At 38.8% G+C, this 25497-nt stretch overlaps 1 protein-coding gene across 12 annotated transcripts in view; it reads right to left on the bottom strand.

Moving 5' to 3' along the window:
- Window positions 1–25497, bottom strand: part of LOC123681272 (C-terminal-binding protein) — a 61184-nt gene that overhangs the window by 6052 nt on the left and 29635 nt on the right. For 8 of the 12 annotated variants that reach the window (XR_006747673.1, XR_006747674.1, XR_006747675.1 and 5 more), the window contains exons 2-4: window positions 24691–24740; window positions 4572–5635; window positions 2908–3258 (exon numbers count right to left, since the gene is read on the bottom strand). Coding sequence is in view for 7 of the 12 variants with exons in the window: in XM_045619578.1 (XP_045475534.1) it covers window positions 2908–3258; window positions 4572–5358 (1138 nt within the window). In the remaining 5 variants the exon portion in view is untranslated. Of the gene's footprint in view, window positions 1–2907; window positions 3259–4571; window positions 5636–6315; window positions 6588–24690; window positions 24741–25497 lie in introns of those variants that run through there. The other 4 variants (XR_006747677.1, XM_045619584.1, XM_045619582.1 and 1 more) reach the window with 2 other exon arrangements.

Genomic DNA, 25497 nt, shown 5'->3' with positions numbered 1-25497 from the left:
AATAATCATATTTATCAAAATAAGCCAATTTCTTCAACGACAACGTACTAATTTGAATGACAATTTGTTTGTTTGGATTTCGAACACTGACAGGAGAACTAAAATGGCGTTGTGTGACGTCATCACTAATAGAGCGTATTAGGAATAAAAGTTTCATTTCGTGGCGGCGCCGCAATGTCATACTTGTCATTTCGATCTTTTTTTCTTTGATTTTGATTGATGTATCAAATAAACAGATGAACTCCCAAGGATCAGTTTCCTGCCTATAATAAACGTTTGTAATATGTATTTCATTAACTTCTCGAAAAAAGAAAAATGTGCAGACTGTTACTGTGGCGAAAGAAAATATAAAATCTACTAATGACAGCAAAAATACGATAGTAGTAAAGGTTTTCAAAGTTTTAACATGTAAGGCCCTAATCTTAGAAAACAAAGGTGATTGAATTTTAATGAACTAGTTGTTTCTATATTATATCCTAAATAATTTGAAGTGCATCATGTCCAAAGAAAAGTGCAAGGAATGATCATCTTGAAAATATTTGTATTTCCTAGGAATTTCAAGAAGAAAACAATTGAAAGACATCTCCATTTGGTATATCTGCAGTGAAATATTCACAAAACGTTTACTAGAATAAATTCAAATATTAGAAATAACAAGAATCTATCATAATTTGTTAATAGCGCTACCTACTATTGACTTAACGAAGCTTAACTAATATTATCAAAATTGGTAAAACAAAATCTGATCAGCGCATTCACCAGGTTTTTAGACATCTCAGGTTTATCTATTAAATCTATGGAATCTATCTGTCAAATTTGCTATACCGATACAGTTCTGCCACCTAACATTTTTCAATACAAAAATTACTAAACGATATTTTTTGCAATAATTAATTTCCATAAAAATCCAGTGAATTAAGAGAAAATAATGTATAATACTATAACAGAAGGCTCATTCTAACACTCGTTCGTTCAAAAGAGAATATCAATACCTTCTGCATTTGTATTACAAATAACTATTCTAGTAGTACCACTGTTTACAGAGTGAAACAGTCACCTAGAATATGACAGTTCTAGCACGGATTCTGGACGAAAATTTGAACGAAGTGTCGACACCACTTTGACCTATAATCATTTTTAATTTTTTAGGTGATTAAAACTTAAAATGAAATGTGATATCTCACATATTAATTTTCGTTTGAAGGAGAATTCCCCATGGCTCAAAATGTCACTACCGAACCCCTCAGAAGTTAGGATAGGGCTTCCGAGAGCTGGGAGTGTTGTTACTGTGACCTCAAGCCACACTACCATGTCGTTGTTAATCAGTTGCTGAGTGGTGAAATTGTACGCTCGGTTTCTGAAATGCTGATCAAAGCAAAATTTCGTTCAATTTGTTGTTGATTATGTGCTGACCTGATGAAAATGGGTAATTACATCAAATTCATCGGTTTTTCTACTGCTTTTGATTTTAATAGTATGTTATACTTATTCACTATGAAACCTACTTCTTGTATCATATAATGAAGATCATAACAGTTTGTCCAGCAGTTCTTGATCTATAAATGACTCAACTAACCGAATTTGCATGAAATTGCTATGTTTTTTGTCATATTATATTATATTTATATATTATATTTATATTTGACAGTTGAAAATGTCAAATAAATTGATTATTAATTACTGATTTTGTCAGTGATCAATGTTTTAGTTAAACAAAGATTCGATCAGCCTTTCAGAAACCACATGCAAGCTTACAAAGTTAGTCCCAAGCTAAGCACAACAAAGACAAAATATAAAATGTTACAGTATGACAAAAAGAAAGTAGGTTCTCCAGATTCAAGTATTATTTCAAGTTAAAACTTAATCTATTACCTAGTCATATTGGAACTTTTTATATCGGGAAAAAAAGATAATTTTTTATAAGGAATTTCGTAGATAACACATAACCGACAAAGTCTCATTGGAAGATAAAAATAGTATTACTTTCAAATAGCCCACTTAAGATTAGAAACCCATAGAGAACTTATGCTGTGTGCAATTTTAATCTATCAATGAAACTTTGTTGATTAAACAAACGAAATGGGGTTATCTAATGAGGTTACTTCAGAATTACTTCCTTAAGAATTGTCGAGGAACATCTTCAATTAGCAAATACATACACCTTCGATATGCAATACACAATTATGAAATTACTTAGGAACAAATACAATTAATATTAAAATAAACATCTCAAACTAGTGGTTTCACAATTCTCACGAAAACAAAGAGTGACAACTTATGTTAATGACATATTTTCTCGGATACCAATACAAAATATTAAACATGCAATGGGAGCAGTTTTACACGAGATCAACAACACATTTGAAGGTTTCTTTAATTATCTCTATTGGAAACATAGATAAAGAGTACTTGCCACAGTAAAAAATTACTGAAAACGTCAATTTGCATATTCGCTTCATTGAAGGGCAAAATAATTAATCTATGATTTTTATGATTCTCTTCTCATTTATTTGCCATTTTTTTTAAATTTTAGTCTTGTGTATTTAACTTTTTTCTTTTGGTTGACATAATAATTTTGCCAATGAAGAAATGGTATTTTGTGTCAAGTAGCTGAGTAGATATGAAGAAAGAAATCAATTTAAAGATTCCTGTATATTCTTTGAGTTTCTTAAATTGATCTCATTTCTTATTTGGTTAGTTTCCGAAGTGTAATTTTGCTAGTTTATAAAGTAACATTAGGAAATAAACATTTAGTTGAAAAAAAAAAAACAACATCTGTGTAACCTCATCCGACGACCCGAAAAACAAAAAAAGCAAGCAAAAGCGCCATCTAACGGCTCAGCTCGCAAACACACCACACGCACACACAGACACACATCGTCGCACACATCTACGAAGAAGACTTACAAGGTAACTCTGAATTTCCAAATTTGGGGGTAAGAAGGTAGGCGTCCTTACCTTCCGGGTAAGCACCGGAAACCATGAAATACTCCTTGTTCACGCAGTTCCGGAGATTATCCGGAATCCTGCCCATAATGGCGCGTCGTATCTCGGACGCTGCCATCTCCCTGAGCTCGGTGGCAGAGGCCTCGCTATAGAAGGCGGCGTGAGGCGTGCAGAGGAGGTTAGGCGAATCTTTGAGCGGCCCCGTGAACACGTTGAACGGCTCGTTCTCGTGCACGTCCAGAGCCGCCGCACGTATCCTGCCGAGTTTGAGGGCCTGCGCCAGAGCATCATCGTCCACTAGTCCACCTCTCGCTGGAAATGGAAACAGAACGTGTTAAATTAGGTCGGGTCGTTTGAACTACTGGTCCGTTGGACCTACCGACAGGTTCATTTGAACTACTGATACGTTTGACCTACCGACAAGTTCATTTGAACTATTGGTTCATTGAACCTACCAGCAGATACATTTGAGGTACTGAACATTCAGACCTGCCTGTGAGACATTTGAACTAATCGTTCATTTGAACTACAGATAGGTCTATTTTAACTACAGAATCTTTTGGCATACATATTGAGCAGATCTCTCAGTTGGCGCATAACATGAAACAAAAAGTTATTGGAGTTGTTGAAGCTGAACCTTCGTGATAAAATTTAAGCCTGTTTCATTAATCAAGAACTCATGATTCTTACTCTTAGTAGGATAAATTATACTAGACCAAAATTTTTCAACACCAATTATTATTTTGAAGTGCTACCTGTCTTCATATTTTGAAAATAGGTAGAAAACGAATCGATTTTACCAATATAATGTTTAAAAATGGAGTCCAAACGAAAAATTGATTGAGGAGGAAAATTTAAGCTTATTTTTTACAATGATAAACAATAATAACAGAAGTATAATTGAAGATCTTACATACTCTCCAAATTCAAGAGGAAATATTTCAAGAAAAATTGAGAAGAGTACGGTTCAAGACGATATCTTCTGAAAATGATTTAGTAGGGAGAAAATAATAAATTTCCTCGTCTATTTCTAGGTGAACTTGGGAAGAGAAGGAAGGAAGAGTTACGAGAAAAAACAGGAGTTTCAAGAAGGGAATGAATATCAGCCATTGTTACTGTGAGAACTGAATCAGGAACTCAAACAATAGTCAACTTAAAGGGTAAAATAAAGAGAAATAATCACAAAGAATAGCCATTGAAGATAAATTAAGAAAAATTAACACTAAGAAATGCCGTTAAGGACACACAAAGAGAAAGAAACTCAAAAAAGAGTCATAAAAGACACATAAAGAGAAAGTAACACAAAGATGAGTCATGAAGAACACATAAAGAGAAAGAAACCTAAGGATGAGTCATAAAAGACAAATAAAGAAAAACAAACACTAAGAAGAGTCGTAAAGGACACATACAGGGAAAGAAACAAAAAAAAAGAAGATAAATAAACACACAAAGAGAAAGGAAGTCAAAAAGAGCCAACCCAAGGAAAAAATAGAGAGTAATAATCACAAAGAAGAGCAATAAAGGACAAATAGAGAAAAGTAAACACTAAGAGCAGTAGAGGACACATAAAGAGACTCAAAGATGAGCCAAGATAAAGGCAAAGAAATGGATAAACCTGTTCATACCTGTGTTAACCAAAAAGGCACCAGGTCTCATCTGTTTGATCGTGAACTCGTTGATAAGATGGTGGTTGTGCTCGTTCAGGGTGCAATGGAGAGATACGCAATCCGATTGAAAGAGTAGATCCTGCAATGTGTAGACCCTCGTCAAGCCCAGACTCTTCTCAATACCGTCGGGCAGATAGGGGTCGTAGAATATCACGTTGAAACCGAAAACTTTGGCGCGCAGGGCAACGGCTGATCCTATCCTGCCCAAGCCCACTATACCGAGCGTGTCTCCTCGTATCCTGGCGCAGCCCTGGGCCGCCTCACGGACCTGTTCCGGCCCCGTGAATTTCTTTCCTTCGCGCACCATGTTTGCCAGCCAGTACGTTCTTCTGTATAGGTTGAGGATGAGGCAGAGGGTGGTGTCCGCCACCTCCTCGACTCCGTAGCCTGGCACATTACAAACTGCGATGCCCAATTCACCGGCCGCCTTCACGTCGATGTTGTCCACGCCGCTACCGATGCGCACGATGATACGCAACGTTTTGAACTTCTCCAAGTCCTCCTTGGTCAGTATGATGGTGTGCCACATCAACGCGCCGACAGCCTCGTTCAACACTTTCTCGTGTATTTCGCTTGTGCTCTGTGCGTCGCAGAATGCCACCGTCGCGACGTCTTTTAGTATGGGCATTTCTATCGAGCAGTCCCTGCCGTCGAGGAGGGCCACAAGGGGGCGCGTCTGCATCGGGCCATTCGAAATTGGCCCAGCAACACGAGGCCTTTTTGGCATCATTTTGCGTTTGTCCATTGGTCGACTAACTTAACGGTTAAAAAAGGTGCGCACTGTATCTTTGCGACATACAACGCAGCCTTGTTGCTGTACACACACTACACACGAACACGCACGACGTACGCGCACGTCTCTAACACACGCACACGGTCCACACACGCACACAACGCACGCCCTGTAGACACTTGGCCGGCCCGTTGCTGTTCCACCTGTCCCACAGCGGACCGTTCCGTAATAGGAACTAGGTTACACTACGCGACCACGTTCTTGATCCATTGTAAACCATAAGGACTACCTGCAACAACAATAAATCACATTAATGACACTTATGGAACACATATACAAAATCAGACATAATCTAGTTTAAATACAACAATTTTGATCATTTGAAATGTATATTCGACGAAATCTGATTCTTTGCCTTCCCCTCTTCATATACAAACAAAAATTATTCAATTCAGACCATCCCTTCACCCGGACGTCAAATCGACCGGTCAACATACCGGAGGTGACTGCGTAACATGGATTCATTGGAAACCAGACATGCCCCACGGGGGTGTCTTAATATCAACTGACAGTTAGCGTCACGATAGGTAATGTCCCAAAGGTTGTGATACTTTGACAATAGATGTCAAGTTGTGCGGAATATAGGTTAACTTCAGTTCGACAGACACTATGTTGGTTTCCGATCGTATAACCAAATGGGATTACAATTGAAATTTAAGTTGCTTAGCATTTGAAAGAAGATGAAAATTGTATTTTGATATGAAATTCCGGTAGTTCAACATTCAAATTCGAAACTAGCATGCGTCAGACTCTAATAAATGTTGAAGAATCCAACTGAGAATGACCATTATGTAATATTATTCAAAATAAGCGTATGCAAGTCCATATGAACTAAATTTGTGTGAAGCTGAGTCTACAAGTGTAAACGCCAGACCAAGATCCTTAAAAAAAATCCACAACCACACACACCTTCAACCGACAACACATCCCGGCGAATCGAATCGTGTAACACACCACAAAGTCCGAAAATCCGCCAAACGCATCACCACTTCACCGACTATCATTGTTTACGACCGACCTAACCAAAATATAAATTATACGATTCTCGCTGTTGTGCAATAATGTTATTGTTGTTCGCGCCTACCGCGAACAACGCGCTAGCGACATGTACGATCGCCTGGAACTGGAATAATATTGAAAAACATCGATCCACGCCGCCTACGATCGAAGGTAAACAACGTACTGCAGCGCGGTTGGCACAACTGAGACGACCGTGTCTCTCGCGGATTGAGGTTATGAAACGCGGTACACGGTGACGTGGTGGTTCTCGCATGCGTTCGATGGAATGCTGAACAGGTTAATCGAGAAGGCGACGGTGGTGCTACTGTAGGAACGTCGGTTTGCTTTGTTGCGGCTACTTTCGCTAAAGCCGTCTTTATACGCTTCTTTTGGTGTGATTGGCTGTCGAATATCGGGAGTTCCTTCTTCAGGAAGCTTCATCGCATGTTATTCATGGAAATACACAATACGATAGAAAATGTTGTAACACCTGTTGTATTATATCACTTGAATATTCTAGGAGAGTCTCGTACTAAAAATTTTATCCTATGGTTCAATAGTTCAATACAGGGGTGAGTCGATAACTCTTGAAAAGACCAGGAGAACGATTCAAATTTTGACGGAATCGACAGAACTCAGTGCATAAGCTGAAATTATTATCGACTCTTCAGGTTGCTCCGAAAGTGGTGAAACACGATACCACCCTATATTTTCATCTGGGAATGTCTAATTTTTATATCATACTCACAATATCAAAGAAATTCTGATTTTGAAATACCCTATTTGTCAGCATTTAACTGTGGTTCTTTTTGACCTAGGCTTTGTTTCGACAAATTTCATGGATATAATGATTCAAACTGAAGATCATTTAAGATGCATAGAAAACCTGGTGTGTCAACTAATACCTGTAAAACTTTCAGACAAAACGGGTGATTTTTCAGATTTATACCTACTTGATTTCGAGGGATCGCGTCTGTTTCAGATGGCGCATACATCGTTTATATTTGAGACTCTCGATTCTCGTGAGATTTGAGTATGGAACAATGATATTTTATATTTTATGCTCGTAACAATCTTCTATACTCTGTCGTTATATTCCATTCATTTCATAAAAAATTCGATAAGAACTGAATTATAATTGTAATTTATTGTGAAAGTTTGTAAAGTCCAAAATCAGTATTTCATTCTCAAACGGCGCTAGGCAGATAGCGGGAATTCGAAAATTTCTGAACAGCCTCACCGTACAGAACTCTGGTGAAGCAGAACACCAAAGCAACAGGTGGATATCTCAAAAAGTCTGAAACAAAATCGAATCAGTACACACACCAGGAATTCTATGCATCTTAAGATCATTGTATGACTTTTTTCTATTGAATTCTCGAGATGTTTCAAGTCTTCTGCAAATTCACGGATTACTCTACAGGTGGTACGAAAGACACTGCAATTTTCAAAAAATGACCTTTGAAAAACGTCAATAAGTCCTTTTTTCAAGTGGCATGCCCTGTTTTTTGTTTGTTGTGCCTAAAATGAAGAGTTTTCAAAATTTTCCACATTTCATGTTTTGTACGGAGGCTAGCAGTATACTTTCCATGCATACATTGAAATTGTCGTAAGTATTTGCACAAGTGCATCAAAATTACCGATAATTTTTGCATGACAGCGTGTTGTCATGAAAACTGCATGAAAATGACCGAATGCAGTTTTTCAAAGAAAACACGCTGGAATGCGAAATTATCCGGTCATTTTGATGCACGAGTGTAATTCGGGGGAATATTTCCCGAATGAACTGTTACATTACTTGTCAAACTGATGTAGAATGGAATTGCCATAGAATCGAACTGTGTAAGATGCATAGAAACTATGCATCTATGAATAGTGCAATTATCGCAGTGCTGTTTCGCTTCCTACAATGCAATTATCGCTGTAATTTTCGATAATTGTTCTCCATTTGAAAAGAATTTTTGACAGGAGGCAAATATTCAAACGAATCATTCTCTTAGCTCAAAATTCCCGAAAGTTATCGACCGTTCGGGCACTTGACTCACCCTGTATACAAGGTCTCATCAATTAGTATAAATATAATTTTATAATGAATTCCACTTGGAATAGTTTACTCGAAACTTCAAAAATTGAGCTCCCACTCAAAATTAGGCAGTTTTCGCACTCCCCGACCTTCAAACCTTTTTCTACCACCCCCTTGCCTGCTAAAAGACCAAACCTCGCCGTTCCCTTTCACTTGACTAGAACAAAGCGATAGCGGATAGCGCCATCTCGCGACCCCTTTGTCATCCAAATGCGAGAAAAACAAACGCGGGAGGCTTTGGAGGAGGTGGGGGGCGGCGGTTGAAGAGACCCCCGCGCGAATTAAAGAGACGCGTGCGGGGGACGCGCGAGCTTAATGAAGAGGAAGGACCGACGACTCTCTCTCGGAAACCGGATGGAGAGAGAGGGGGGGGACGCGCGCGGAGGCGGGGGCGTCGGGAAACTGCGAAAAGCCGGGGAAGAGGTCCGTGGCGCTCCCGTCGTCGTATCGGAAAACGCCGCAGAAATAGCGAGACCCACGACGGCGACGACGACGTCCGTTTCCGATCGATCCGGTGTGTCTGGTCCTTCGAGCCGGATCACTTACCTGCGGGAGGGTCCGGCAGACGCGGGAATCCGACCGATATACGGTGCGGATTGGATTGGACGAATCGCGATTTAATTGAATTAGCCTCGATATGTCAATAGGCCATTTATGTAATAAAGCAAGAGCCCAGGATGGCCAGACTTTCGTCATTTTATAAAAACTGAAGGTTTATCTGTGGATGTCCCCTGTACAAGTAAAAACGACCAGCGACTATAGTCTGGGTTGTGGTTACTTTGGCAGGTAACATGTAGTAAAGTTGTATGAAATAGTACATTAAATTCTTCAAATATAAAACTCAATTTTTCAATATTTTATTCGGGATAAATTCAGAACTCGACTTCATCCATTGCCGGACACTTATGACAGTTGCTACCCCTCTGCCAGACACCCAAAAACATTTAAAATTACAATTATACTTCCTTTAAAGCGTGAATGCCAAATTTTAAATATGTTACTTGGGGACCTATATACAAAGTTGCGATAGATTGCGATCTTTCAAGATATCCATTAAAAAAATACAGCGGTCTTTCAATACGTCTGACAAGATGTTAAAACCATTAAACTGTCTGGTAGGGGGTAGCAAGTGTCATAAGTGTAAGGCAATGGATGACGAGATTTCTAAAGTTGTCCCGAAGAAAATATAAAAAAATTGAGCTCTATATTTTAACGGTGTCAGTTTCACCAAGATTAATAACTACATTCTCAAATGAATATTCTTTAATTTTACAGGGGTATCCATCTCAACAAGCAAAGCCATATATTTTCTTTCTTACTCTTTTGTGAAATGGATGTACAAATCATCAATTCCCAATACGCTCTATTAGTGTGACGTCACACACCGCCATTTTTAGTTCTCCTGTCAGTGTTCGGAATCCAAACAAATAAATTGTCATTCAAATTAGTACGGTGTCGTTGAAGGAATTGGCTTATTTTCATAAATGAGAGTATTTAAGGAACGATTTCAGTATTAATTGATAGACAGAAGGAACTAGGTTAAAACCAGGAAGTTTGAATCCTGAATCATTCCCGAAATTTTGTAAAAAGTCGCGTTTATTAGTTGAACTTCAAGTTCGAACTTACTGGCATTAATCTCGTGCCTTCTATCTATCAATTAATAGTAAAATCGTTCCTTAAATAATCTTATTCACCAAAATAAGCAAATTTCTTCAACGACAACGTACTAATTTCAATGACAATTTGTTTGTTTGGATTCCGAACACTGACAGGAGAACTAAAATGGCGGTGTGTGACGTCATTACTAATAGAGCGTATTAGAGACGAAGGAGAGATATTATTTATTATCGTTTGACCAATAACAGTTGCCCTATGCGCAAACCATGCGATGCAGTTTATATTGCTCAGTCTTATAATTGTATGGAACATAGGCGCTGATGCTATTACGTTTAAACAATTTCAAATGAAAAATCATTACGAATTGGATTCAATCTCGTCTTTGATGTCAGTTTCACCAAGATTCATAACCACATTTTCAAATAGAAAAAAAAATCGCAAATTTTAAGAGATAGCAATCTGAAAAGGTAAAGCCATAAATATCCTTTTTTACTCTTCTGTGAAATGGATATACAAATTATCAAGTCACAATTGGTATCCACATTCCGTTGGGAGTACGATTCTAGCAGTCTGTCATGGATGAAGGAGATATATGATTTATGATTATAATTGATGAAGAAAAATGTATTTATTATTATAATTGATATTTATATTCCGTTACGAGAACGATCCTAACAGTTTGTTAGGGACGAAGGAGATATATGATTTACGTCTGTTTGACCGATAACAGTTGCCCTATGCGATTTACTTAGTTTATATTGCTCCGTCTTATATTTGAATGGACCCAAGACGCTGATGCTACTTCATGCAGCTGTAACATTTTTAAATGGCTTTTAAAGAGTTCCTATGAGCAATTTGAAAATATCATGAATGAAACCCATAATTATTTGCTGTAAATTGTAAATTTGCTTTTGATGTAAGAACTCAAATTGAGGGGTATTCATTGTACCACCGAAATGAACGTCGAATATTTGGCAAGGTTGGATCCACTTGTCGAAATTGCTATATTTAATTCAAACAACGCACAACAACAAATCGTATCTCACCTAAACGCAATTCTACGAAACCCGAAACGCACAATCGGCACATACCGACAAACCAAAGCCCTCTCGAATCCTCCCCTGTCTCGCGACAACCCCGGAAGTTGCATATAAAACGGGGAGACAGAGATGTCGACATACGCCATATTATGCCGAAACACATTTCCAAACTCGAGTTTAAACAACCCCCAAAGTCCGCCGCCCCCACCCCTCTCTCAGGCCCTCCCGAGCGCGCCGTAAAGCAAACATCGCGCAATAATAGTTTGCAACTTCCGCCGGTTAGTCGAAGTTTGGAATTAGTTTAACTCTACTTGTCGACGATGGTGGTGGTGGGGGGTGGCAAGCGGGGGCGGTTGTTGGAGGCCCTACTTCCAGCGCCTCCTTCGGAGACGGTCCATGACCGCCGCTTCTGTACGCGTAAGTGGTCGAAAACTCAAAGGATTGTCTTGTTGGAAAGATGAGGATTTAAAAGAAAAATGGTAGGATAGATTACCAATTACAAGAGAGCCAATACGCTCTATCGGTGTGACGTCACACACCGCCATTTTTGGTTGTCCTGTCAGTGTTCGGAATCCAAACAAATAGATTGTCATTCAAATTAGTACGGTGTCATTGAAGGAATTGGCTTATTTTCATAAATAAGAGTATTTGAGGAACGATTTCAGTATTAATTGATAGACAGAAGGAACGAGGTTGATACCAGTAAGTTTGAATCTTGTATCATTCACCAGATTTTGTAAAAAGCCGTGTTTATTAGTTGAACTTCAAGTTCGAACTTACTGGCATTAATCTCTGGCCTTCTGTCTATCAATTAATCGTAAAATCGTTCCTTAAATAATCTTATTTATCAAAATAAGCCAATTTATTCAACGACAACGTACTAATTTGAATGATAATTTGTTTGTTTGGATTCCGAACACTGACAGGAGAACTAAAATGGCGGAGTGTGACGTCACACTAATAGAGCGTATTGAATCTATGATGAGGCCGCTATTAGTGAAAGAACGTGCCGAGAGTGGTTTCAACGCTTCAAGAACGGTGGTTTTGACGTCGAAGACCAGCATGGCGGTGGAAGATAGAAGGTTTTCGAAGATGCAGAATTGGAGGGATTACTTGATCAAGACTCGTGCCAAACGCAACAAGAATTGGCGGATCATTGAGAGTGACGCAACGAGCCATTTCAAAACGCCTGGAATTCATGGGAATGATTCCGAAACAAGGAAATTAGGTACCGTACGAGTTGAAGCTCAGAGATATTGAAAGGCGTTTGTTGGCTTGAGAACAGCTGTTTGCAAGGCAAAGACGAAAGGGGTTTTTGCATCGCATTGTGACTGGAGACGAAAAACGGGTTCATTACGATAGTCCCAAGCGTAGAAAATCTTGGGGAAATCCCGGCCATGCTTCCACGTCGACTGCCAAACCGAATATTCATGGTTCCAAGGTCATGCTTAGTATTTGGTGGGGCCAGCTCGGAGTAGTGTATTATGAGTTGTTGAAACCGACTGATACAATCACAGGCGATCGTTATCGAACCCAGTTAATGAGTTTGAGCCTAGCTGTAGATAAATCAATGACATGAGAGTTCCGAGTACCAATAATGAAATATAACCATGAAATCTGTGTGAAACTGAGCTTTTCCTGCAAGATTTTGTTCTACAAATTATGGCAGAATGAACGGATTTGCCACATAATTAGAGAAAAATATTCCATCTTAAATACTAGAAAACGAATTTGTTTTTATTCTGAATAATTCGTTCATTCTGATATTAAATAGCCTTGAACTTAGTTTTACTCAAGAATACAATTGGTAAAACAAGTTTTCCAACCCTTCTATGAGACTATTCAAAACGATTTCAAGACATCCCTCTCAAGTATACAGCCTTTACTCAGTGGCGTGCCGAAGTAGGTTGGACAGTTTCAAACATGGATATAATTTGTGTCAAATGTACAGGGTGCGTTTTATCGCTTAAAAAAAATAACGGGAAAAAACGCTCTCCAAAAACCGTTATAACCAAAATCGGCCTTCATCAATTAGGGTAAAATCAAAGCAGCATCCTTGCCAAGAGATGTTACGTGATCTGAGAGAGGGAGAAGTGAGCAATCAGCTGCGCTAATTAGCGGCGATCGATACGGGTCGGTCCGGATCTGCGGAAACTTTTAACTACCCATCCCCAGGACGGGCGCACGACAACTGCAAACTTGATCGTCGAACCAAAGTTGTTACAAAAGTGCGAGTTTATATACTTTATGGGCGAAGTTAGTTGAGGAGAACTTCCTATACGGATCGATGTTGAAAAAGTTCCGACGGCGCTAGTTTCGACTTGGCCGACTGACGCGCTCAGGACCGTATCCGATATGGTTTTTGAAGGAAACGCCGCATATTTTTATTATATATAAATTGTGTAACACTCAAACTGATCTTTGGTCTGTTTGAAGATGTTTTAGCTAGTTTTTTAATAGGGGACAGCACCACTGTTTCGGAGAGAGTTTTTTTGACTTTTTTTTCAGCGATCCCCTGTGAATTCGACTCAAATAATATCTCTCTTAGAAAATGTCCAACCTACATCGGCACGTCACTGAGAGAGCTGTCACAATATCGTATTGAATAGTCGCATATAAGGGTTGGAAAACGTGTTTTGCCAATTTGATTTTTGAACGAAAAAAGTCCATGGCTATTTCGAATCCAAATAAAAGAATAATTTAGGATAAAAACAAATTCGTTTTCTAATATTTGAGATACAATATTTTTTCTCTAATTCTGTGGCAAATCCGTTCAATCTGCCATATCTTGTAGAACAAAATCTAGCGGGAATATCTCAGTTTCTCACAGATTTCATGGTTATTATATGTTGATACTAGGAACTCTCAATCTGTCAAATTTGTGATATAGAAAACAGTTCTACCAATTTCTTCTTTGATGCAAAAGCTCTAAACCATATTCATGGAAATATTACATTAATTTCAATAAAAATTCAATGGATTAGTGAAAATAATGTATAATACTCGTATAGAAGGCTCATTCTACCCGTTCATTAAAAAACACATCACTTAACTCGTACGGTACACAATGTTGTTATTTCTGAATCATTCCCATGACTTTCAGGCATTCTGAAATGGCTTGTTGCATCATTTCCAATGATACTGCCAATTATTGTTGCGTTTGACACGAGTCTTGATCTAGTAATGCCTTCAATTCTGCATCTTCGAAAACCTTCACTCTTCCACTGCCATGTTGGTCTTCAACGTCAAAACCACCGTTCTTGAAGAGTTGAAACCACTTTCGGCACGTTCTTTCACTAATATCGGCCTCATCATAGGTATTTTAGAGCATTCGAAGGGTCTCAGCCGCATATTTCTTCATATTAAAACCTCGCGCAAATGACGGGAATTTGGCTCGTGAGCTGACATGTTTAATCGAGAATAACTTCAAGATGCAGACACAAATCGACTACTATTTCGATGGCGTTATGTTTACAAATACTTAAGCTTATTGTATGACATCTACGACCTATTTATTTTGACTACCACTAACCGCTACAGCCATCTATTGCAAAATGGCGGAAGCAAAGTTGTACACTCAATAATTGCAATAAAAACAAACTATTACACCAGAGGGTTCTGCTGAAAATAACGTATCCATGATGTTTTTGATGTTTATAGCACCGATAATGAAGAAGCTATGAGAACTTTTCACTCCACACCATTTTCCAATTTTCTCTTATAGCTATGAATAAAAACAGTTGAATTTATGTTCCGGTTTTCAGCAAATTAATCCTCTCAAATAAAGAGTCCGAAAATATGCCATTCAGTTTTTTCTAGCCCAAAGGATGTCTGAGTTTCCCTCACCAGACAACCACTAGACAGCTGACACATCCACAAGATGAACAACAGCTTATGGGCCCATAACCTCTAGTGTAAGCCAAAACAGACGTTTTCGAAAATCGATAGGAACTTTGCGTCGAAAAAAAAAATCCTCCCTGTTACTAGGCCGCCCCCGGCGCACGCTAATGAGCGCACCCTCTACCCTCCCGCCCCCGCGGGCGCATAACTCACCGCCCGAACTTCGAAGTTGACAAGGTACCCCGAACGACATGTTTACAGGTCCCCGGACCCGACGCGTTGATAAAAAAAAACCTCGCCGCACCCCTGTATAGGTTTATTAACTTGTTTGTCTACCGAACGGCGGCAAGTTTCTCTTTGGGAAAAAGTATAAATTGCGAGAGTTCGCCGGAGAGGAGAAGAGAGAGGTCCCACCCCCCCGAACTTTCTGAAATATTGTAATAAGCTTTCCGAACTCGGGCGTGTACACGGGTAATCGCTCCGAAACTTTTCTCTCGCCAGATAAAAAGTTTCGAGACCGAAAAAGTTTCGCCGCGACCGACTCTGCGATACGTTGCGAGGCCCCTCCCTGTGTCGCCGCCACCGCCGACGACAAAGTACCGAAGAGTAGACTCTGCTGCCGAGATTTTACGGTTCGGAATTTTGGACAAAAACCCCCCGCGATTTTGGGTGTTTAGATAGTAATGTGTCAATTCGACCTACTAACTCGAGTTGACTCTAATTGTGCCAAGTTAGAGTTTACTTAACTCGAGATAAATTCTCCCTAACTCAAATTTTTAGAGGGTTCGGATAGAGATCTGTAAACTCGACCTCCTAACTCCTAAAGGATAACCTAAGGTTCAACCATTGCGCAACTATCATATTCCTTTCTAGAAATACGGAATTTGGTAGTTGAAGCAACGGTTGAACCGTCGGTTATCCTTTAAAATACCGGCCCTTAACTCGAGTTAGGAGGTCGAGTTTACAGATCTCTATCCAAACCCTCTAAAAATTGAATGGTATTATAAAGGATAACCGACGGTTCAACCGTTGGTTGCGTCAACTAACAAATTCCTATCTAGAAATACGGAATTTGGTAGTTGACGCAACGGTTGAACCGTCGGTTATCCTATAAAATACCGGCCCTCAACTCGAGTTAGGAGGTTGAGTTTACAGATCTCTATCTAAAGTATATTAGATTATTATTTTAAAATACGGTGAATTAAAATAAAAAATCGACGTGTTTCAGGATTATTTCTTAAAATAGTCTGTTTAGCTAAAAATGAATTTGTTCCATACTTTACGGACATAGTGTATATACGGCTTGAAATTATATTAATTTCAACTAAAAATAAAAAACAATCATGCAACTGCGCCTTTACCATTGATATGAACGAATATCGGGCTTGCAGAAGCCTAGATTGAACTAGAAAACGTTGACTTCGTGACAGCTCGTTTTCCCTGTGAGTAACTCTCAATCTAGACTTCTTTCAGTTCAATTATTCATTTTCTGTACAGTTTTCCGTTTAAAGAATTATCCGTTTTTAAAATAGGCGGTAGTTCATAATATAAAAGTTTTATATAGTTGGTGGAGTAAATACTCTACCAACTATATGAAACTTTTATATTATGAACTACCGCATATTTTAAAAACGGATATTAATTACTTAACATATCGGAAAATTGCGTTTTAATTTCAATAGTATTTGTACAAATACCTCCACGACTTCATTATCAAGTATCTTTCTTTCTGAATACACTTTATCCTTTGATCTTTCGAAGAGCTTCATTTCAGATAGATACCTGCTTTACGAAAGCAGATACAAAACCGTTACTCCATAAATTAAAGTTCACCCATACCTACCTACCTCACCCTACGCTTCCAAATCAAACGAGAACGTGTAGTGCGTACCCACCTTTAACTAATCCCATTCAACGCAACCTGAACCCCGAAGACCTTCTTCTCTGTCTCTCTTTCTCTTTTAATCGCGTACGAAATTCCTGGAAGTCTTATTTGCCGACGGATTAACCCACAAAACGAAACAGGAAATTGCCCCTTATCTAAACGAATTAATATTGATCCAGAATGGAATTCTTCCATATCTCTCTCTTTTCGGCAAATATTTACGCGGTAAACACGGCGTAGATTGGCTGCCGTAGAAAACCCGGGGACGCCCGTTATTGCGAAAGTAATGAATATAAGTAGAGGTACGAGCTATTTTCGTCTCTTTATATCGATTTCGTAGGCGGCTAGATCGTCCGTTGATACCTGTTGAGGGGTTTTCGTAGGGTAGGCGTTGGGCTTGTTGCGCCTCGGGGGTTCCAGGGCGTCGTTCCGGGTTTTAAAGCGTTTTTGGGTACTGGTCGGGTTGGGTTGTTTATGACTTACCCTCGTATAGTCGCCGAGACTGTACGAGGGTTGGGTGAAAAGTGTCGTCTGATGGATGGATTTTTTTTAAGAGAATACTTGTTCATCGGTGAACTACTATTCGCAATATTACCGACGGTTCTACCGTTGCGTCAACTACCAAATTCCTTTCTAGAAATACGGAATTTGGTAGCTGACGGCTCAACCGTCGGTTATCCCTTTATAATAGCCGTCCTAACTCGAACTCTGCTAAGTTGGAGTTAACTTGAGTTAACTCAATTTTCCGATTAATCTAGCTGAGCTGATTCCCAAAATGTATCACATGTTGATTCCAATTGGTACAGGGTGGACAAAAATACAATAGTTTAGTGTGTGCTCATAAAGTAACGCGTAACATTTTTTATTATGTTAAATTAACAATATTATCACTATATACAATATATACTTGTCAATTTATCGACTAATATCAACCAGGATAGAATTTTTTGTCGTGCCTCATTCATTATTGCCAATATCTCAAATTATTCAACACCGACGACACGCACTGTTACCAACTCCCTAATTAATCCACCCCGCAGTGTTGCCAACCCTCCGAATATCCCGGGATCGCGGTCCCCCCCGATTGATATCTTCCCCGCGACCCTTCGACGGGCGGCGTCCTTATCAGGACGACGCGGGCGTCGCCGTCGTCGACGGTCGGGCCGATATAACTCTCTGGTCCCTTTAGCCGAGGGTCGATAACGCTTGAAATTTAGTATCGGACACGTCGGTAATTCCGAGAAAGGGTAAGGGAGAACTGGGTCGTCGGGGTGCCGTTAGTCATGCGAGTATGCCGACGACGCCGGGCGTCCTTGCGTCGCGGGGAAATTAGTTCGCATTTAGCGTGTGAGAACGATTTTTGCTGTTCCTTTGGGATAAATGATCGATTTTTGGGACACAAATGATCTTGACGAATTCGAGGTCAATAGTATATTCTAAAACAAGTTGTAGAATAGGCTTCTATTCCAACATGAATGCGAAATTCGAAAACGAGCGACGAAGGAGCGAGTTTTGGAACGCATGAGTGTTGGAATTGCCTTCTGCAACGAGTATTAGACGATATTTTCTCTATTTCAGTCAAGTTTTGTGAAATATTGTCGAAATTAAATGAAAAATTCAGATTATACGTCCTAGTGACTTTTGTATTGTATCTTGGCAGTTGGTGTGACTGTTCCGAAAATTGACAGATTACGGAATTTCAATTTGAATCGTACATTTCGAATTTTGAAATAATTTATAATTACGCATTAAATTCGTGAATTATGTCTGACGAAATCGATTTAACACCACCAGAATTAAGAGAAATAGCGAATAATGTCGCAAATTATTTCACTTAATCCAAATTATATTGCGTTCGAAAACTCGCTCCTTTGTCGCTCGTTTTCGAATTTCGCATTAGTGTTGGAATAGGAGCCCATTCTGCAACTTGTTTCAGAATGTACTATTGAAGTATTCGAGGTCAAAATCAATTCTGTTCTCGAATTGATATGTTATCGGAGTTGATCGAAATAATATCTCGGTTAGTTTAATTTGTTGAAAAAACAGTATCTCATTAACTCGTGAACCGTTGAGGTTATACCCAAGTTATTGCATATAGTTGAATTTGTCATCTAATAAGCTACCTAATGATGCAATAATATACTGGCTGTGCCGCCATTTGATATAAGAAAGTAAAGTCTGTTTCCGGTATAACCGGAAGTTGTGGAGGTTTAAAAATATTTTAGAGAGAAATATCATTGTCTCAAACCCCAATATGTCAATTATAACAACAAAATTATGATTAGTTTTCCACATTGAGTAATAAACATAGATAGAGGGAGAATACGCAATTCTTACATGTCCCCAACATGGATAGATTACGTTGTCGGATTGTGATATATTTTCAAATCCACAATTTTACTATATCGTTATAAATGTATATTATATTGAATGAAATATATTTATTTGAGAGATTCCCGATTAAATATGCAAATTTGAATATTTGGAATCTGATATTTTCTTAATTGTCGAATTATATAATAAGCAGAATATTTATTATTTTCTGTATCTACCTCCTGAAATCTAAGGTTTGGCAACTTGTGCTCTCCTAGCGTCATCGGTTGTTTCACGTCGTTTGGCGCGCTTGAAGTTTGTTTTCTGAATTTCAGATATATATTGGTATTTATTTTAATATATTTTGAGTTGATATGAAACGTTGATTCACTATGGGGCATAAGAAGTGCGTTCTTTGTGGAGAAACTCGCGAATTGAGTTAAATATCGTTTCACTGATATGTTTTTATATCCGCGCGCTTTATGTCAAATTTGATAGTTCCATGTTAGGGACAAAATTTGCTTAATTAAAATGAAATATGCTCCCTTTATCTACGTTTATCACTCCGAGACTTTGGAGAATCACAAGAATGCCACGTGCTATAAACCCCTCTTAATAGCAAACTACAGAAGAAGGGGTGGGGGTTTTCTGATCCGCCGCCGGTTTATTTAATATGATTTGTAGGACAAACTGGAAAAGTTCCGGGGCAGAGTGGAGGAAAACTTCCCGTCGAAGTACTGGGGGTTGGAAAAGTTCGGGAAAACCGCCGTTGAAACTTCAGTCCCGGAGTTTTCCCAGCGCGCGATCCGACGTCTTCTTCCTCTCGCAGTTTTCCGGGCCGTAATTTCGTTTCGGCTTTCCCGAGTTTTCCGACGACAGCGCCCGGTGCGTCTCGCGATCGACGAGAGGGACGCAGGGGGAGGGGGGTGCCGCTGTTGGTTTCTTCATTCAACTTTTCCCGGACGACACCGTCTGGCGAGCACAACTTTTGTTCGAGGCATAGATGGCGGGACGGTCGACGCGTCGAAAGTTCGGGAATTGGGAATCATCTGGGCGTGATTCGAGAAAAATGAGAGAAAAAGTGTTCCATTCCAAGTTTGGAGCTTTTCGAGCACTCGTTCATTCGTAAATCTGACGTAACAGGCCAATTGAGGGGTGTACCTCAGAGTACCATTTTAGGGCCAGTCCTCTTCCAGGCCAATCGAAAAGTCCCCGGTCAACCATAATAAAACACATTTTTTTGACAGAATTCGATTTTATTATTCAACATAGTTGCCTTCGAGGGCGATACAGCGATTATAGCGATCTCCCAACTTCTCGATACCATTTTTGTAGTACGATTTGTTTTTCGCTTCAAAATAGGCCTCAGTTTCGGCGATTACTTCTTCATTGACGCTAAATTTCTTTCCAGCGAGCATTCTTTTGAGGTCTGAGAACAGGAAAAAGTCGCTGGGGGCAAGATCTGGCGAATATGGTGGATGCAGAAGCAATTCCAAGACCGATTCATGCAATTTTGCCATTGTTTTCATTGATTTGTGACACGGCGCATTGTTTTGATGAAACAGCACCTTTTTTTCTTCAAATAGGGCCGTTTTTAAACGATTTCATCCTTTAAACTATCCAATAACGCTATATAATAATCGCTGTTGATGGTTTGGCCCTTTTAGAGGTAATCAATGAATATTAAACCTCGCGCATCCCAGAATACTGATGCCATCACCTTGCCAGCTGACTTATGTGTTTTTCCTCGCTTTGGATTCGGTTCATCATGTGCAGTCCACTCAGCTGACTGTCGATTGGACTCCGGAGTGAAATGATGGAGCCATGTTTCATCCATTGTCACATATCGACGCACAAATTCAGGTTTATTGCGCTTAAACACTGCTCAGAATCATTAATACGTTGTTGCTTTAGCTCGATTGTGAGCTCGCGCGGCACCCGTTTTGCACACAGCTTTCTCAAGTACAAATATTCGTGAATGATATGATGTACACGTTCAAATGATATAATCATAATGTCTGCTATGTCGATCAACTTCACTTTACGGTCATTCAAAATTATTTTGTGAACTTTTTTGATTTTTCGTCGGTGACAGCCTCTTTTGGGCGTCCACTGCGTTCGCCGTTCGCGTTCGCAGTCTTCAGTGCTCATTTCACCGTGTTTAAACTTAGAATACCAATCAATGATGGTTGATTTTCCTGGTGCAGACCCCGGAAACTCTTCATCAAGCCAAGATTCTGCTTCAACTGTATTTTTTACCTTCAAAAAGCAATATTTTATCAGCACACTAAAATTCTATTTTTTCATCTTTTTTCAAATGACAAAAGTAGCTACACTCACAACGCAATATCTCACAAACTAATGGTCAGACTGCTGTCAAATTCTGACACGTATCGTTTGAAGGTTGGTACTAACTAAAAATCATATGGATTTAATACAAGCACCGCCATCTGTGCATCAGACCGGGGACTTTTCGATTGGCCTAATATGTCAAATTTCCGAAATTCGAAACAAATCTAAAATGAAACGACCGTTATTCTATTTCCACTTTTCAATTCTATAAATTACAATTATTTCTCTGACACAGTAGCTTCTTCAGATTTTACATTTCTAATAACCGTTATTGTTTCATAATTGTTATAACCTAATTATTGTTATCAACACTTATTAGAAATGTAGAATGTTTAATAACTGTTATTAACAGTATCTTTTATAGTTTTCGAGAAAAGCTTTGGACGTCGTAAATTATGAAAATTTCAGGAAGGCTATTATTGAATCTTTCGTAAAAACACCCTCCTCCCTTCTTGTATTAAAACCGCCAAAAACAAATCGCCCTCCAGGTCCTGACAGGGCGAACGAACAGTCAAAGTTACCCCCCCTCCTCTCCCCGAAGACGTCAAACGCCAAACCGGAAACTCGAATAACTCAATTTAAGAGATAGCTCCCGAATTTTTCCGCCACCTCTTCGACGCCCACCCCCTCTCTCGCCGCCGTCGAGGACGCCCGGACGTCTCGCGCGCGGGGGCGAAACAGAAGGGGCACCAGATATCCAGTCCTTAATTAGGAAAAAGTTCCTCTTTGAGAGAGGGCGGTCCAACTTTCCGAAGAAATACGAAATAATAAAGAAATCAACAATTCAAATGGCACGTCGGTCGAGTCCGAGATTAAAAAGTTGAAAACAGAAAGGAGGGGAGGGGGAGGTTTGCGCCCTTAGGACTGCGGAAAGATCGTCCGCGTGACCCGAATAAGGGTGGAGATGATAGAGGGTCAGAAAATTACGAGCTGAAGAAGATTTTGTCTGGTCCCTTCTGAAACGATCTAACGGTAACCACTTCAGGTAACAAATCGTGATGAAATAGGCACGGCACGAAAAAAGGCATAATATGATAGGGGTACAATATCCAGGTCAACACACGACGATATTTATCAAATATCTACACGAGTTATTATAATAGTATTGATTAAGACAGAGGAAATAGGCATCTAATAACAAACATCAACAAAAGAAGGAGCGAAAATAGGCACGAAAAAAGGCATAGTGCACTTGAGTTATAAGTCAAAAAGCTGCCATAATGTTCACATCCAATCTCCACGCGTATCATTATATCCAATAACAAAAAAAACGGAAAAAGGAGCGGAAAAGGGCACGAAAAAAGGCATGTTGTGATAAGAGACTGAATAATAAAGTCAAAACAAGGTTACATTTACCAAATATCTATGCGAATTATTATGAATAATAACAACAATCAGTATCGATTCAGAGAACGGCAATAGGCACGAAAAAAGGCATATTATGATTGAGATATAGTATTTTGAATCAACAATCGGACATACACCTAACAATAAATTTCCATGCGTATCATAATATCCAATAGCAAACATAAATAAACGAAGGAGCGGAAAAGGACATGAAAAAAGGCATGGTGTGATAGAGATATAATATTCAAGTCAAAACAAGGATATATTCTCCAAATATTCAAGCGAATTATTCTGAATAATAATAATAACAAACAATATAGATTAAGAGAGAGGAAATAGGCACGGAAAAAAGGCATATTGTCATCGAAATATAATATTTTAAATAAAAAATCGACCATACTCCTTACAAATCTCCACTCGTATCATTATATCCATTAACAAACGAAAATAAACAACGGAGCGGAAAAGAGCACGAAAAAGGCATGGTTTGATAGAGATATAATAAAATGAGGTCAACACAAGGATATATTTACCAAACATATACGCGAATTATTGTGAAAAATAACACCAACAATATAGATTAAGAGAGCAGAAATAGGCACGGAAAAAAGGCATATTGATTGAGATATAATATCCAATAACAATTAAAAATAAACAAAGGAGCGGAAAAGGGCACGAAAAAAGGCATGGTGCGATAGATAATATCCAATTCGAAAATAAACCATACTAATCACCTCGAATATTAACGCGTATCATTTCAACGAATAATAACAATCAAACGAGCGAACAAGGCACGAAAAAAGGCAAACCGTCATCGAATCAAATCGCTACGTATACCGTTGAAGGCTAATCCGCGCGTCGTATATATCCAAATCTGGCCGTACCATGCAATCATACCCCATTATTATACTTATACCATTGGTATCTTATTGACACCCATTGTTTCGACGTTTCCATACCAGATTGGTAACTTCACGCGTGGCGTGGTATTTTCTACAATCGGACTCTCGGTATTCCTATCGTTAAACCGGATAATAACTGTGATTAGAGTTTCTAGCATACCAGAAGGCCATAAATCAATGGCGAAATCGACGCATTTCTTCTTGTTAATCATGAATATGGATGTACACATCGCCGATTTTCGATGATGTGTTGACGGACGTCAAGGAGATCTAGAAGGTCCACGATTTTGTTCACTAATGATCTTCATTTGGTTATTTTATTTGATAGCTTTTTCCTCAGTTTTGAGACTATTCTATAAAGGAAGTATCAAATTCGGAAATACAAAAAAAACGATGTAATAGAGAACGGCATTTGAAGAGTTATGTTACAGAGAAATCAAGATACAATTAAAAAAATTATTGCTGAAACAGGTCAATAGGTTTAAGAGAAAATGAGCTAAAGAAACGAAACTCCTCAATTTAAAACCCTTCCATTCAAGTTGTTGTTTCAAGTACTGCAAATATTTTTACAGACCGATAGATAAAGTCCTCCAATAAAACACGAAAAAAAAAGGGCGTATTGCAATTCACCTAAACAAACATGCAACACCGTAATTCCGAAAATAAATTTTTCGAGATCAATAAACATCGACGAATAGCGATAACCAATCGACAAATTCAACACATTCGCGCGTTAAACACTTGTCTCCGTGTATTTTTAATCGATAACGACCATAACCGCACTTATAACGAACACAACTCCGATTAGATAAACCAACTCCGATTACCCAACATACATATCAATTGCACGTTGCAAACATGCGATAAACAGATCGCGAAAACGAAATAATCGATATTTCGACTCACCTTTGAAAGACTTCGATTAATCCAACCAGTTTCGTGGACCACTCTGGAATCTGCAAAGAAAACGAACAATTCAACTCTTTGATCACAAACACAGAAATTATTTGACAGTGATAATCACAACAATAAAAAGTTAGGTTAGATTAATCTTATGCTAGTTAAATATAGTACAAAAAATGCAGACCACGTTGTTTTTGTTGACTACGATACTAGAAACATTAAACGAAAACGAACAAATCAACTCTTTGATAGAACACAGAAATGATTCGACAGTGACAATCACAACAACAAGTTAGGTTAGATTAAACTTACGCTAGTTAAAAATAGAGTAAAAAAATGCTGACCACGTTGCTTCCGCTGACTACGATACTAGAAATGAAACACCAAACGAAAACGAACAAATCAACTCTTTGATCGAACACAGAAATGATTTGACTTGACAGTGACAATCACAACAATAAGGAGTTAGGTTAGATTGAACTTACGCTAGTTAAAAATAGAGTGCTTCTTAATGAAACACAGAAATGATTTGACACTGACAATCAAAATAATGAAAAGTTAGGTTAGATCAAATTTATGCTAGTTAAAAATAGAGTAAAAAAAATGCTGACCACGTTGTTTTTGTTGACTACGATAGAGTAAATGCACTGGTTCTCGACCAGTTAACAGAAACATCAATTTCGAGCACGATTTTTTCACACATAAACTTATCAAATTTTAATGTTGTTGGTGTTCATCGATTCTTTGGCGAGTTTTAAATGATTCGTCATATAATTTTAAGCGTCCTTTCCGCATTTAACCTTTGAAATG

This window comes from Harmonia axyridis, chromosome 5, assembly GCF_914767665.1.
Source record: "Harmonia axyridis chromosome 5, icHarAxyr1.1, whole genome shotgun sequence".
Taxonomy (NCBI): Eukaryota; Metazoa; Arthropoda; class Insecta; order Coleoptera; family Coccinellidae; genus Harmonia; species Harmonia axyridis.
The sequence above is the reverse complement of the archived record's forward strand: the minus strand, read 5'-3'. Positions and strand labels throughout refer to the sequence as shown.